This window comes from Durio zibethinus, chromosome 12 (genome assembly GCF_047325235.1).
Source record: "Durio zibethinus cultivar Kanyao isolate XHJ-2024 chromosome 12, ASM4732523v1, whole genome shotgun sequence".
Lineage (NCBI taxonomy): Eukaryota > Viridiplantae > Streptophyta > Magnoliopsida > Malvales > Malvaceae > Durio > Durio zibethinus.
In genome coordinates, this window is record NC_143173.1 from 4,071,943 (window position 1) to 4,084,484 (window position 12,542).

The following is a 12,542-nucleotide window of genomic DNA, read 5'->3' on the forward strand; positions in this document are numbered from 1 at the left end:
CTTTTATTTAATCTTAATAGGTTATGTTTTCTGGGTTAATAACTCTTGATTTTCTACAAATTGCTTTAGCTTATGGTCAATTATTAGGTGTAGTTACTTGTAGGTTGTGAGTATGGATGATTTTAGGTTTGCTTGTTGGTGTTGTAGGTTTTTGCTAAATTGGAGATCGTGGATTAATTAGGTGATGATTTTTTTATTGGTGATATTTGGTAGGTTTCTAAGTATGGGTTTGATGAATTTTTGGTTTGAATGCTAATTGAGTTTGTTGCTGAATTACTTAAATGTCTATTGCCGAATTACTTCCCCTGTTTATTGCTTAATGTGTGTTTAAATGCTTCTATCTTTGATTACTTGTTATTTGTCTCTCCAATTGATTTTTCATTTGGTTGAGAATTCTTTTGCTTAAAATCAAAGACAAAATATTAACCTTACACGTACTACAAATTTGTAAGGTTATGTGTAATGCTATGCTGGATTTGTGTTTTGCCACATTAGATTTTTCATTAATTTAGATGGTTTAACAGACAAATAGACTATATTGATATACGTTTGGGCAATTGAAGACTCAATTAAAACTTTTTAAAGTTAGGGACCAATATATAATTTGACCTAAAATTTAAGAACCATGCATGCTATTTACTTTTTAAAATATGTGACACTTAGATCTATTGACAACCAGTGATTACTACCTAGAATGAATTTGGTGAATTGCATCTTAATATTTCCAAAGGGACAAAATAGTTTGGCATATTAAGATTTTAGTTACTAAAAAAGATTTTGTCACTAGATGGGAAAAAACAAATCACTATTTCTTCATCTAGGCTCACAAAGGAAAAGTTATCTTTTAAAATACATTTCACTTTTATACTCTCTTAATTTTTCAATATGATATTTTAACAAAAGTCAAAATTAGTTATGATAAACTCAAAATTTTCAAGAAAAAAAGAAAAGCTCAAATTTTAGAATAAATCTTCAAACTGGGTTGATCTTTTTGGGTTTTTTAAAAGTTTTCTATTCTCGTTGGTTCATTCAAAATACCTTTCTCTAATGTTTCTTACATTAGTTGCTTTTAAAATTTCAACCTTGCTTTAGATTTCTTTTTTGAGTTTTCACCATAGAGCTTCATTCAATCTTCCTTTCTTCTTTTCTTTCTTTTTTTCCTTTTCTTTTTCTTTACTATTCTATCATACATTTAAAAACTCAAAATTCATCAAAAATAAAAAAGTGATGGTGATTTTTAAAAAAAAACCTCTTCGACTTAGATATCAACACTTGATCAAAATATACTTTCAAAAGATGTAACATAAGCTAATGTTTGGGGTTTTAAAAGAAAAGATAAATAGGCCCAAAATTATATTTTTAAAGATAATCAAATCAATGATCATTTCTTTTCTCACAGACATTTTCCTTTCCACATTTTTCATCTTTCTTTTTTCATTTCTTTCATTTAATTTTTTTTTTCTTTTTTCTTTCATGTTTCCATTCTAACCAAAGGCCAAAATTTTGGAACCTGCTTTTTTATTGTAAGCATTCTTTCTTTATCCTTAACTTTGGATCTAATGCTTTCTTAAATAAATCATCTTTCATACTTTGGATCTAATGTTTGTCTCTCCAATTGTTTGATTCCTCATTTGGTTGAGAATTTTTTTGCTTAAAATCAAAGACAAAATATTAACCTTACACGTACTACAAATTTGTAAAGTTATGTGTAATGCTATGCTGGATTTGTGTTTTGCCACATTATATTTTTCATCAATTTAGACGGTTTAACAGACAAATAGACTATATTGATATATGTTTGGGCAATTGAAGACTCAATTAGAATTTTTTAAAGTTAAGGACTAATATAAAATTTGACCTAAAATTTAAGAACCATGTGTGCTATTTACTTTTTAAAATATGTGACACTTAGATCTATTGATAACTAGTGATTACTACCTAGAATGAAGTAGGTGAATTGCATCTTAATATTTCCAAAGGGACAAAATAGTTTGGCACATTAAGATTTTAATTACTAAAAAAGATTTTGTCACTATATGGGAAAAAGAAAATCACTATTTCTTCGTCTAGGCTCACAAAGGAAAAGTTATCTTTTAAAATACATTTCACTTTTGTACTCTTTTAATTTCTCAATATGATATTTTAACAAATGTCAAAATTAGTTATGATAAACTCAAAATTTTCAAGAAAAAAAGAAAAGCTCAAATTTTAGAATAAATCTTCAAACTGGGTTGATCTTTTTGGGTTTTTTAAAAGTTTTCTATTCTCGTTGGTTCATTCAAAATACCTTTCTCTAATGTTTCTTACATTAGTTGCTTTTAAAATTTCAACCTTGCTTTAGATTTCTTTTTCGAGTTTTCACCATAGAGCTTCATTCAATCTTTCTTTCTTCTTTTCTTTCTTTTTTTCCTTTTCTTTTTCTTTACTATTCTATCATACATTTAAAAACTCAAAATTCATCAAAAATAAAAAAGTGATGGTGATTTTCTAAAAAAAAAACCTCTTCGACATAGATATCAACACTTGATCAAAATATACTTTCAAAAGATGTAACATAAGCTAATGTTTGGGGTTTTAAAAGAAAAGATAAATAGGCCCAAAATTATATTTTTAAAGATAATCAAATCAATGATCATTTCTTTTCTCACAGACATTTTCCTTTCCACATTTTTCATCTTTCTTTTTTCATTTCTTTCATTTAATTTTTTTTTCTTTTTTCTTTCATATTTCCATTCTAACCAAAGGCCAAAATTTTGGAACCTGCTTTTTTATTGTAAGCATTCTTTCTTTATCCTTAACTTTGGATCTAATGCTTTCTTAAATAAATCATCTTTCATACTTTGGATCTAATGTTTGTCTCTCCAATTGTTTGATTCCTCATTTGGTTGAGAATTCTTTTGCTTAAAATCAAAGACAAAATATTAACCTTACACAGTACTGCAAATTTGTAAGGTTATGTGTAATGTTATGCTGGATTTGTGTTTTGTCACATTAGATTTTTCATCAATTTAAACGATTTAACAGACAAATAGACTATATTGGTATACTTTTGAGCGATTGAAGACTCAATTAGAACTTTTTAAAGTTAGGGACCAATATAGAGCTTGACCTAAAATTTAAGAACCATGCATGCTATTTACTTTTTAAAATATGTGACACTTAGATCTATTGATAACTAGTGATTACTACCTAGAATGAAGTAGGTGAATTGCATCTTAATATTTCCAAAGGGACAAAATAGTTTGGCACATTAAGATTTTAATTACTAAAAAAGATTTTGTCACTATATGGGAAAAAGAAAATCACTATTTCTTCGTCTAGGCTCACAAAGGAAAAGTTATCTTTTAAAATACATTTCACTTTTGTACTCTTTTAATTTCTCAATATGATATTTTAACAAATGTCAAAATTAGTTATGATAAACTCAAAATTTTCAAGAAAAAAAGAAAAGCTCAAATTTTAGAATAAATCTTCAAACTGGGTTGATCTTTTTGGGTTTTTTAAAAGTTTTCTATTCTCGTTGGTTCATTCAAAATACCTTTCTCTAATGTTTCTTACATTAGTTGCTTTTAAAATTTCAACCTTGCTTTAGATTTCTTTTTCGAGTTTTCACCATAGAGCTTCATTCAATCTTTCTTTCTTCTTTTCTTTCTTTTTTTCCTTTTCTTTTTCTTTACTATTCTATCATACATTTAAAAACTCAAAATTCATCAAAAATAAAAAAGTGATGGTGATTTTCTAAAAAAAAAACCTCTTCGACATAGATATCAACACTTGATCAAAATATACTTTCAAAAGATGTAACATAAGCTAATGTTTGGGGTTTTAAAAGAAAAGATAAATAGGCCCAAAATTATATTTTTAAAGATAATCAAATCAATGATCATTTCTTTTCTCACAGACATTTTCCTTTCCACATTTTTCATCTTTCTTTTTTCATTTCTTTCATTTAATTTTTTTTTCTTTTTTCTTTCATATTTCCATTCTAACCAAAGGCCAAAATTTTGGAACCTGCTTTTTTATTGTAAGCATTCTTTCTTTATCCTTAACTTTGGATCTAATGCTTTCTTAAATAAATCATCTTTCATACTTTGGATCTAATGTTTGTCTCTCCAATTGTTTGATTCCTCATTTGGTTGAGAATTCTTTTGCTTAAAATCAAAGACAAAATATTAACCTTACACAGTACTGCAAATTTGTAAGGTTATGTGTAATGTTATGCTGGATTTGTGTTTTGTCACATTAGATTTTTCATCAATTTAAACGATTTAACAGACAAATAGACTATATTGGTATACTTTTGAGCGATTGAAGACTCAATTAGAACTTTTTAAAGTTAGGGACCAATATAGAGCTTGACCTAAAATTTAAGAACCATGCATGCTATTTACTTTTTAAAATATGTGACACTTAGATCTATTGATAACTAGTGATTACTACCTAGAATGAAGTAGGTGAATTGCATCTTAATATTTCCAAAGGGACAAAATAGTTTGGCACATTAAGATTTTAATTACTAAAAAAGATTTTGTCACTATATGGGAAAAAGAAAATCACTATTTCTTCGTCTAGGCTCACAAAGGAAAAGTTATCTTTTAAAATACATTTCACTTTTGTACTCTTTTAATTTCTCAATATGATATTTTAACAAATGTCAAAATTAGTTATGATAAACTCAAAATTTTCAAGAAAAAAAGAAAAGCTCAAATTTTAGAATAAATCTTCAAACTGGGTTGATCTTTTTGGGTTTTTTAAAAGTTTTCTATTCTCGTTGGTTCATTCAAAATACCTTTCTCTAATGTTTCTTACATTAGTTGCTTTTAAAATTTCAACCTTGCTTTAGATTTCTTTTTCGAGTTTTCACCATAGAGCTTCATTCAATCTTTCTTTCTTCTTTTCTTTCTTTTTTTCCTTTTCTTTTTCTTTACTATTCTATCATACATTTAAAAACTCAAAATTCATCAAAAATAAAAAAGTGATGGTGATTTTCTAAAAAAAAAACCTCTTCGACATAGATATCAACACTTGATCAAAATATACTTTCAAAAGATGTAACATAAGCTAATGTTTGGGGTTTTAAAAGAAAAGATAAATAGGCCCAAAATTATATTTTTAAAGATAATCAAATCAATGATCATTTCTTTTCTCACAGACATTTTCCTTTCCACATTTTTCATCTTTCTTTTTTCATTTCTTTCATTTAATTTTTTTTTCTTTTTTCTTTCATATTTCCATTCTAACCAAAGGCCAAAATTTTGGAACCTGCTTTTTTATTGTAAGCATTCTTTCTTTATCCTTAACTTTGGATCTAATGCTTTCTTAAATAAATCATCTTTCATACTTGCCTCTAGGTGGAAGGGGATCTTTATTTAAGATTTCTTCAAAAAAAATTTTAATAGGTTCAAAAGGGATAACAAATGAATATTTTCTTTTTGTGAACAGAATATGAAATATGATTATTTATAATATCAAATATGAATATCTCTATTGAATTGCAATTTTTGGGAGAAGATTTTTTTTACTTTTTGATTTTGAAATAATTTAAATACCTTATATGCATGATGTTATAATCAATTCTTTGCTTTTTTTTTTTTTTACAACTCAAGCTCAAAATGTATCATCTTATTATATCAAATGAAGTCATAATGTAACAATCTTCATTTTTACAACCCACACCTAATTTTTATATAATCTCCATTTAACAAGAAATGAATGAATGCCATCCAGATCAAAAGATGTTGAAAATTTTGAATAATTTAGCTTTTTGGTACATTTACCCCAACATGTGGTAAAGGAAAAATTTGGAGTAATGAAAGAAAAAAAAATGTTGCATAAATCAATATGTCAAACAAAGGTATTGATGGGATATGATCTTTTCAATAATTATGACTCAAGGAAAAAAATTGAAAAGTTTAAGCTTTGTGCATAAACTTGGGTAGTGATGTGTTTAAAATCATCTTAACATTTATTAAATTACCAAAATCTAAAATCTTTAATAGAATGGTTTATGTATTGACTTACAAAGAATTTTTCAAAAAAAAAAAAAAACAAATTTTATTGCTCATAGATTTGATAAAAATCATTAACTTATAAATCCCATTTTGTCTAATGAAAATTAAGATCGTGAGACTTGAGATGTCAAGTTTTAAATGATGTGATCCTCAATTGAATCAAGATATGAAATAGTAAGTAAAATAACTAGATATGATCATTCTTGATGGAGCTAAATTAAAATATATAAAACGTAAAAGAGGAAATTTTAATCCAAAATTTATTGCTCCCCGTGCAATTACACCAAAAACAAATCACAGAAAAAATTTCTACAAAAAAATATGTAATTTGGAAATTAAAAAAAAAGATAAAAACAAATCAATTATATATATATATATATATTTATATGAGTGTGTAAATATGTGTTGAGTGTTTAAAATCAATTTGTTTCACCAAAGAATATATGTCAAGATAAATGCTTTGTAGTAGATTTTGACCAAAAAAGGAAGGTTGGATAATCATTTTCACAAAATAGAAAATTTTCTGTTTTATTAACAAAGCTGACACTATGAACCAAGAAATGGTTGACTCATTCTGTGAACATCGTTAATATTTACATGAATAAAACAATTTATATTCAATATGGTAATTGGGGATTACTAAAAGTTATCTATTTGAATTATGAGCATTGAAAAATAAAATAAGAATGTCAAACAATCCCGTGATGAAATCAATGACCATAAGGAAATGAAGTTACGATCCTTAAATTACAGTAAAATGTTTAATATATACTCGAAATTTAAAAATATTTAATATAATACCTAAACTATGAATATTTTAATTAATATGATATTAATCTCTAACATAATTAATTCTAAATAATAACACGTGACGAATAAATAACCCTTCAAAAAATATATTAATCAATATATTTATAATTCAAATATCATATTAAAAATTTTTTAAATTTAAATATCATATTAAATATTTTACTAGAGGCCATTCATGACATATCCCTAAATAAATACTAAAGCTATATTCAATATGGTAATTGAGGATTACTTTCTTAATTCTCCTATAGAGATTAAAATTTCTTCCAAAATCAATCCAATTCCAAAGGTAAGAGATTGAATTCCATTCAGCATAAGTGAAGCCACAACACAGCAAATAGAGAAATTCAATAAAAAGCACATTAGAATAACCATTTATTTACCAATACAAAAGCTATTACAAGGTAACAATTTTCTCTTTCTTTCTTATTTCCTTTAGTTTTAGGGAACAGTCATTGAATTTTTTTTTTTTTTTTTCACTTGGAAGATTTCAACCACAGCTACTATACTTACTAAACATACTCACCTCCAGAACTCTCAGTTTTAATCATTCTCTTATTTTGTGTCGATATGAGACGTCTAGTTTCTTTAAGTTTAGGCTGTCTCACCCCCTTCTCTTCGTTCTTTATCAGCTTTGCAGCCACAGACTTCAGACCAGTCTTCATGCAATTCACAACAAATGTGACAAGCTCTCTGCGGAACACAGGTTTAGAATAGTTATTTCACAAAAACATTTATCCATCTGAAAAAATAACTCTTTAAAGTAGTTTGGTTAGCAGCAAATATCATCTAATGCAATGCTAGGAATGGGAGAAGAAAACAGATGGAAGCAAAATGTTTTAATTTTTTTTGGTACTAATCAAAATATTTAATATCCCAGCTGCTGAGATGCTATCATAGAGAAATTCAAGAAACAACCCAAAGTAGAATCTTGCTAGGAAATTGAAGATTTCAACCGTGATCGACTAAAAGGTCTCGCACTATTGTTGCAAAGCGACAAGATGAATATAGCATAATTTTGCCTCGTTATAGACTCGTCTGATTATAGTCTGGCTATCATAGCAGCAGAATGAGAACCATCTTGACAAAAATCAGGCTGTCTTATTGCAAACTTTTAGGTTTTTCTAGATTAAGAAATGATGATGATGTTGTGAGAATGCTCCTTTCTAGCCTATGCTAAAGCAAAGACCTTCCTAAATATTAGGAATAAAGCTAATATGACTACTTTGTAGAACACCCACAGCCAGGGCAAAAAGTTGATCTGCATTCTGATTCTCTAGGATTACATGGTCAGTGGATGACAAAGATTACAATGATGAAGAAAAGCACCGCCACATTATTGTAACTGAAGATTAATAAGTAATAGAAAACCTCACACAGCCTGGCAGTGACTGGGCCTCAAACACATCAAATTCAAACATACCAGACAAAAGAGAACCAATTCTTGAACATTCCAAGGGACAGAAAAGATAAAATGCTATTGCTAGGTATAAAAACTTTGGTAAACTTTTAATTTAAAATCTACAATCTCAAAAGCTTAATTACCTGAAAAATTCTCATAAATTGTTCCCAATTTGTACTCAGACTAATTGATAATAAAAAGACTAAAAGCGTAATCTGAACAGGACCACATAAATAAAAAGAAAATGCTTAGAACATCCTAAGCCAAAAGCCTCAAAACTAAGATTTCATTGTTACTGCAACAGACCATAGAATATTTAAAATTAATCACATAAAAAATTTAAACCACTTTGGCTGTCTCAATCTTGATAATCATTTAATCTTAAGCATCCTATTTCCTACATAAAATCGCATAAAAAATGTTATAACCATATTCCACTCAGGACACAAGAAGCTCAAGGAAAAACAAAGTTGAAGATGAAAACAATGACTTCCTTCTGTTCCTGCTTTCATATTTCTTTATGCAAGATTTATGCAGGCTTATTGTATCTCATTTAAAAAAGGTCTTAAAGGTTATAGATAATCAGTAATTAGGATCCAAATAAATTAGTAGAAGGGTTGGTATCTTTACCAATCTAGCAAACATTATAATAGGGTATTCTATGCCATGATTGGAGTCAGAAACCCTATTTACGTTCCCAAAAAAATAGCAAGATTTGTTCATGGAGCATAAGCAATCTCTGGTCGATGCCTCTATTGACGAAATCATATATACACCTCATTTAGAATGTGAAAAAGAGAGAATAGCTGTCCGGTTTGAAATTCATAATTTAAAATAACACCCTCCCAAGTCCTGGTAATACCGTAGGAACTGAATCCTATTTATCACTCCTAAAGATACAGTGATAATTGGAACTTTAATAACAGTAAAGGTGTGAAAACCATCTACCGCACTGCAAAAGCAATATGTTTCTTATGCTTCATTTGGAAATGCAGTGCAAGGGGGTTCCCACCACACCTCCAGACAATCTCTTAGTTGACTGAACAGAAAGTTGAGCATGGCCCTAAATATTTTCTGTTCAACTTGTCACCTCTCTTTTTCCAGTTGTATGTCCTGATTTTGAAATTGCTATGTACTCCCCATAGTGGTAGTTGTAATGATCAATTAAAAAGTAAGGGTAAAACCTAGTTCTCTACCAACTCTGCCCTGTTTCTCTTTAGCAGGCTCAGTAATTATTATAAAATACTTAGAAGTTTTATATTTTTATATGGTAACAAGTATGATCAAAAGGTACATTTTAGACTTACAATGGTGAGCAAGGAGAACGACCGCCATTTAAGTAGTAAACGAACAAATATGAATCATAATGCTGACCATTGATGAAGTAAAACCCCTGCAACCTCCGCACACACTTGAATGACATCTTCTTGTATAAATGAATGGCTGGATTATTGTATGAAATCACATGCAAGTAAACTGCACGGCATACTGGGATGCTCGATGCATACTTAATAACCTCATGGATAAGTGCTGTAGCTGTTGATCCAAAGCCAAGCAAATTTTGGTCATAGGGTGAAGACAAATTTAAAAAAATGGAAAAGGAAAAGGAGAAAGAAGAAGCATTACTAGAGAAAAAGGCTCCTACCTATGCCAAGATTTCTGTAAGCTTCTACTACTCCCAGTGTCAGAATATATACTAATGTTTGATCCACCTTTGTTGAGTCATAGCTGAGCAAATCCGCTATCTGCAATGAAGGTGTTGGTTGAAATGAATTGCATGATTTAGAAACAATTTATCAACCAGAAGCAAACATTCAAATACTTTATAAAAAAAAAGGACAAATATTTGAAACCCAAAAACAGAAGCAAAAATTTGAATGTCACCATTATTTTTCCACAATAATATTCAAGATTGAATCTATTCCTTTACAGAATCACAACAAACAACTTTTATATTAATGGGTCCTACTTATTCAAACATTTTAAGGCTCTGCTTAAGCAACAATTCAACCACCAATAAAAAGCCATTAATGCATTATATACACTTAGGCACATAGATGACACACCTCACTATCCTTTGCCAGTACAATTCTTGCAGTAACAAATCCAATAGGCTCATCACTTTTACCATTGGGTCGACTGCGATCAACAGCTGCCCACGACACAATATCACGTCCATTCACAACATTTTGGAAAAACTCAGACTCGTACCTGAAGAGATCAATACCTTTGCTTGAATATGCAAGAAATACTATTTACTGAAGACCCTCAGTAGAAAACAGATGCATGTCCTACCTGACAGGAAATAAGTCACTGTGGATTTGCTCTAAAATCTCTAAATCAGATGGTTGGATGGGCCTGTAGCAGATGGTAGGACGATGCGAGATTTTGGGGTTCACCATCGAGGATTGTATCATTAATCCCCAAGAAAGATGGGATAAATATTGAGAAATTGTAAAAAAATTCCTCCTTCCATTTATGCAGCATCAGCTGCAATCGCCATCCAGCACTCCATGAAAACTGATAGAAATTTTCACATTCCATTAGTTCCTTCTGATGTCAAATACATCCCATGCCACAACCCCAGCTGAAAAACACAAAATCACAACCCACAGACACAACAGGGAGAAAAAGGTCCCTTCCTTTTATAGCTAGTACACCATTCTTTACAACATTAGAAAACTTTAGGTAAAAAAAAAAAAAAACTGATAGTTAACTTGAAAACTTAACAGCCTTACCATTACAACATCAAGCAATTTTTCACATGATGTGATTGAACTGTGTAATTGTTACTTTTGATATTTGCTTTTACATCTGAAAACCAAAAGTAAAAACTATTTTTTAATACAAAATCAAACGATCTTTTTGAAGAATTAACGATTAAAAGGGTATTCCCTTTTAAATTGCTTTCTAAACTCATCACTCAAATTCCTTATTTTTTGTCTAAAAACCAAACAAAACAAAACCCAAAATTCCAAATACCCCAAAACCAGGAACCAAAGGATTAACACTCCAAAACCCAAGTTGGAAATGAACCCAAATCAGTAAATTAGAAAAAGATCCAACGAACAAAGACCATATATTCATAACAGCAAAACTACAAACAAAACCATTCAAAAGCCATTGAAAATTTTGTAAAAGAGAGGACAGTTACATACCCGGAGAATCTCAGGCTAGAACAAAGATCACAGCGTGAAGAACTGGAAAAGGATCGTGGGAATTCAAAGGGTTAAACAGAAGGCGTTTTGTCTTTTTATTTTATTTGTTGACCACTGAAATGGGGCAAAGGGAAACGACTGAGAAACATGCGACCGGAGACCGAACCCGGGGATTTTGTCTTCTTGATAATTGGTTTTTTTGAGTGTTGTTGATGATTGTTGATGAATTAGAGTCCTGTTTAAAAAGTTTGAAAATCAAATAAATGAAACAATGAGATAAACTAGAAGTAAATGACTAGATTCTTCAATTAGATTTTTAAGCTATAGAAACTCCACGTGAAAGGTATCCCTATCTTCGGCATAAAAAAAAAGTTTAGAATAATTTATATTCTTTGAAATAACATGCAAGCAATTTAACATACCATATAATAATATGATAAAATATTTAAAATTTTAATAATAATTATATATAAATTTAATAAAATAGGTAAATATATTTTATATTTTTATATTGATATAAATTATAATTAATAAATTATATAAAATATTACATAAATATATAAATTTTAATATTTTATATTATAAAAATATATAAATTGTTAGATCTAATTGAAATTAATATAATTTTATATGATTAGATATTTAAATTTAGCTTTAGATGTTATTAGATTAAGAAAAAAATTATTTTTATTTATTTTTAATTAAAAATATATGTAAAAATAATTTTAAATATTTTTTGATAAATTTATAAATACAAATTATTATGATATAATATTTTTAATTTTATTGATTTTTGGATATTCTAATAATGCATGCGATAATTTTTTACTTTTTTGTTAATTTTTTTAATCTAAAAATCAATAATTAAAACTATAATTCAACATTTGACTTATAAGATAGTGGCATTGATCTTGCTATTTAGTAATATTTAAGTCATAATTTTGATAAATTGTGGAATAAAGTGTACATGGTGAAGACCACTTCATATTTTAAACAATCAACAAGAAGACTGAGGGCAATCGAGGTGCAAATTTCCCAGCTATGTTTGATATGATCGATTTTTTTTTTTAACTGTTTTTAATAAAAAAAAAATAGGATAGACAAAAATAGAAAATCAATAAAAAATAAAGAACAAATAAATAAAAAAAATAAAAGTAACAC

General features: G+C 28.4%; 1 protein-coding gene across 2 annotated transcripts; it reads right to left on the reverse strand.

Moving 5' to 3' along the window:
• Positions 1-7,159: 7,159 nt before the first annotated feature.
• On the reverse strand, positions 7,160-11,780 carry LOC111296292 (histone acetyltransferase MCC1-like). Of its 2 annotated transcripts, XM_089769146.1 has the most exons (7): positions 11,382-11,756; positions 10,962-11,037; positions 10,519-10,743; positions 10,290-10,434; positions 9,869-9,968; positions 9,531-9,759; positions 7,160-7,514 (listed from the first exon to the last, which is right to left on the reverse strand). In XM_089769146.1, the coding sequence occupies exons 3-7, from the start codon at positions 10,638-10,640 to the stop codon at positions 7,334-7,336; spliced, it is 777 nt and encodes a 258-aa protein (XP_089625272.1). In that variant the 5' UTR covers positions 10,641-10,743; positions 10,962-11,037; positions 11,382-11,756; the 3' UTR covers positions 7,160-7,333. The 2 variants fall into 2 exon arrangements, with proteins under 2 accessions (XP_089625272.1, XP_022746242.2); XM_022890507.2 differs by lacking the exon at positions 10,962-11,037 and having other exon boundaries at positions 11,382-11,780.
• Between the last annotated feature and the right edge of the window lie 762 nt (positions 11,781-12,542).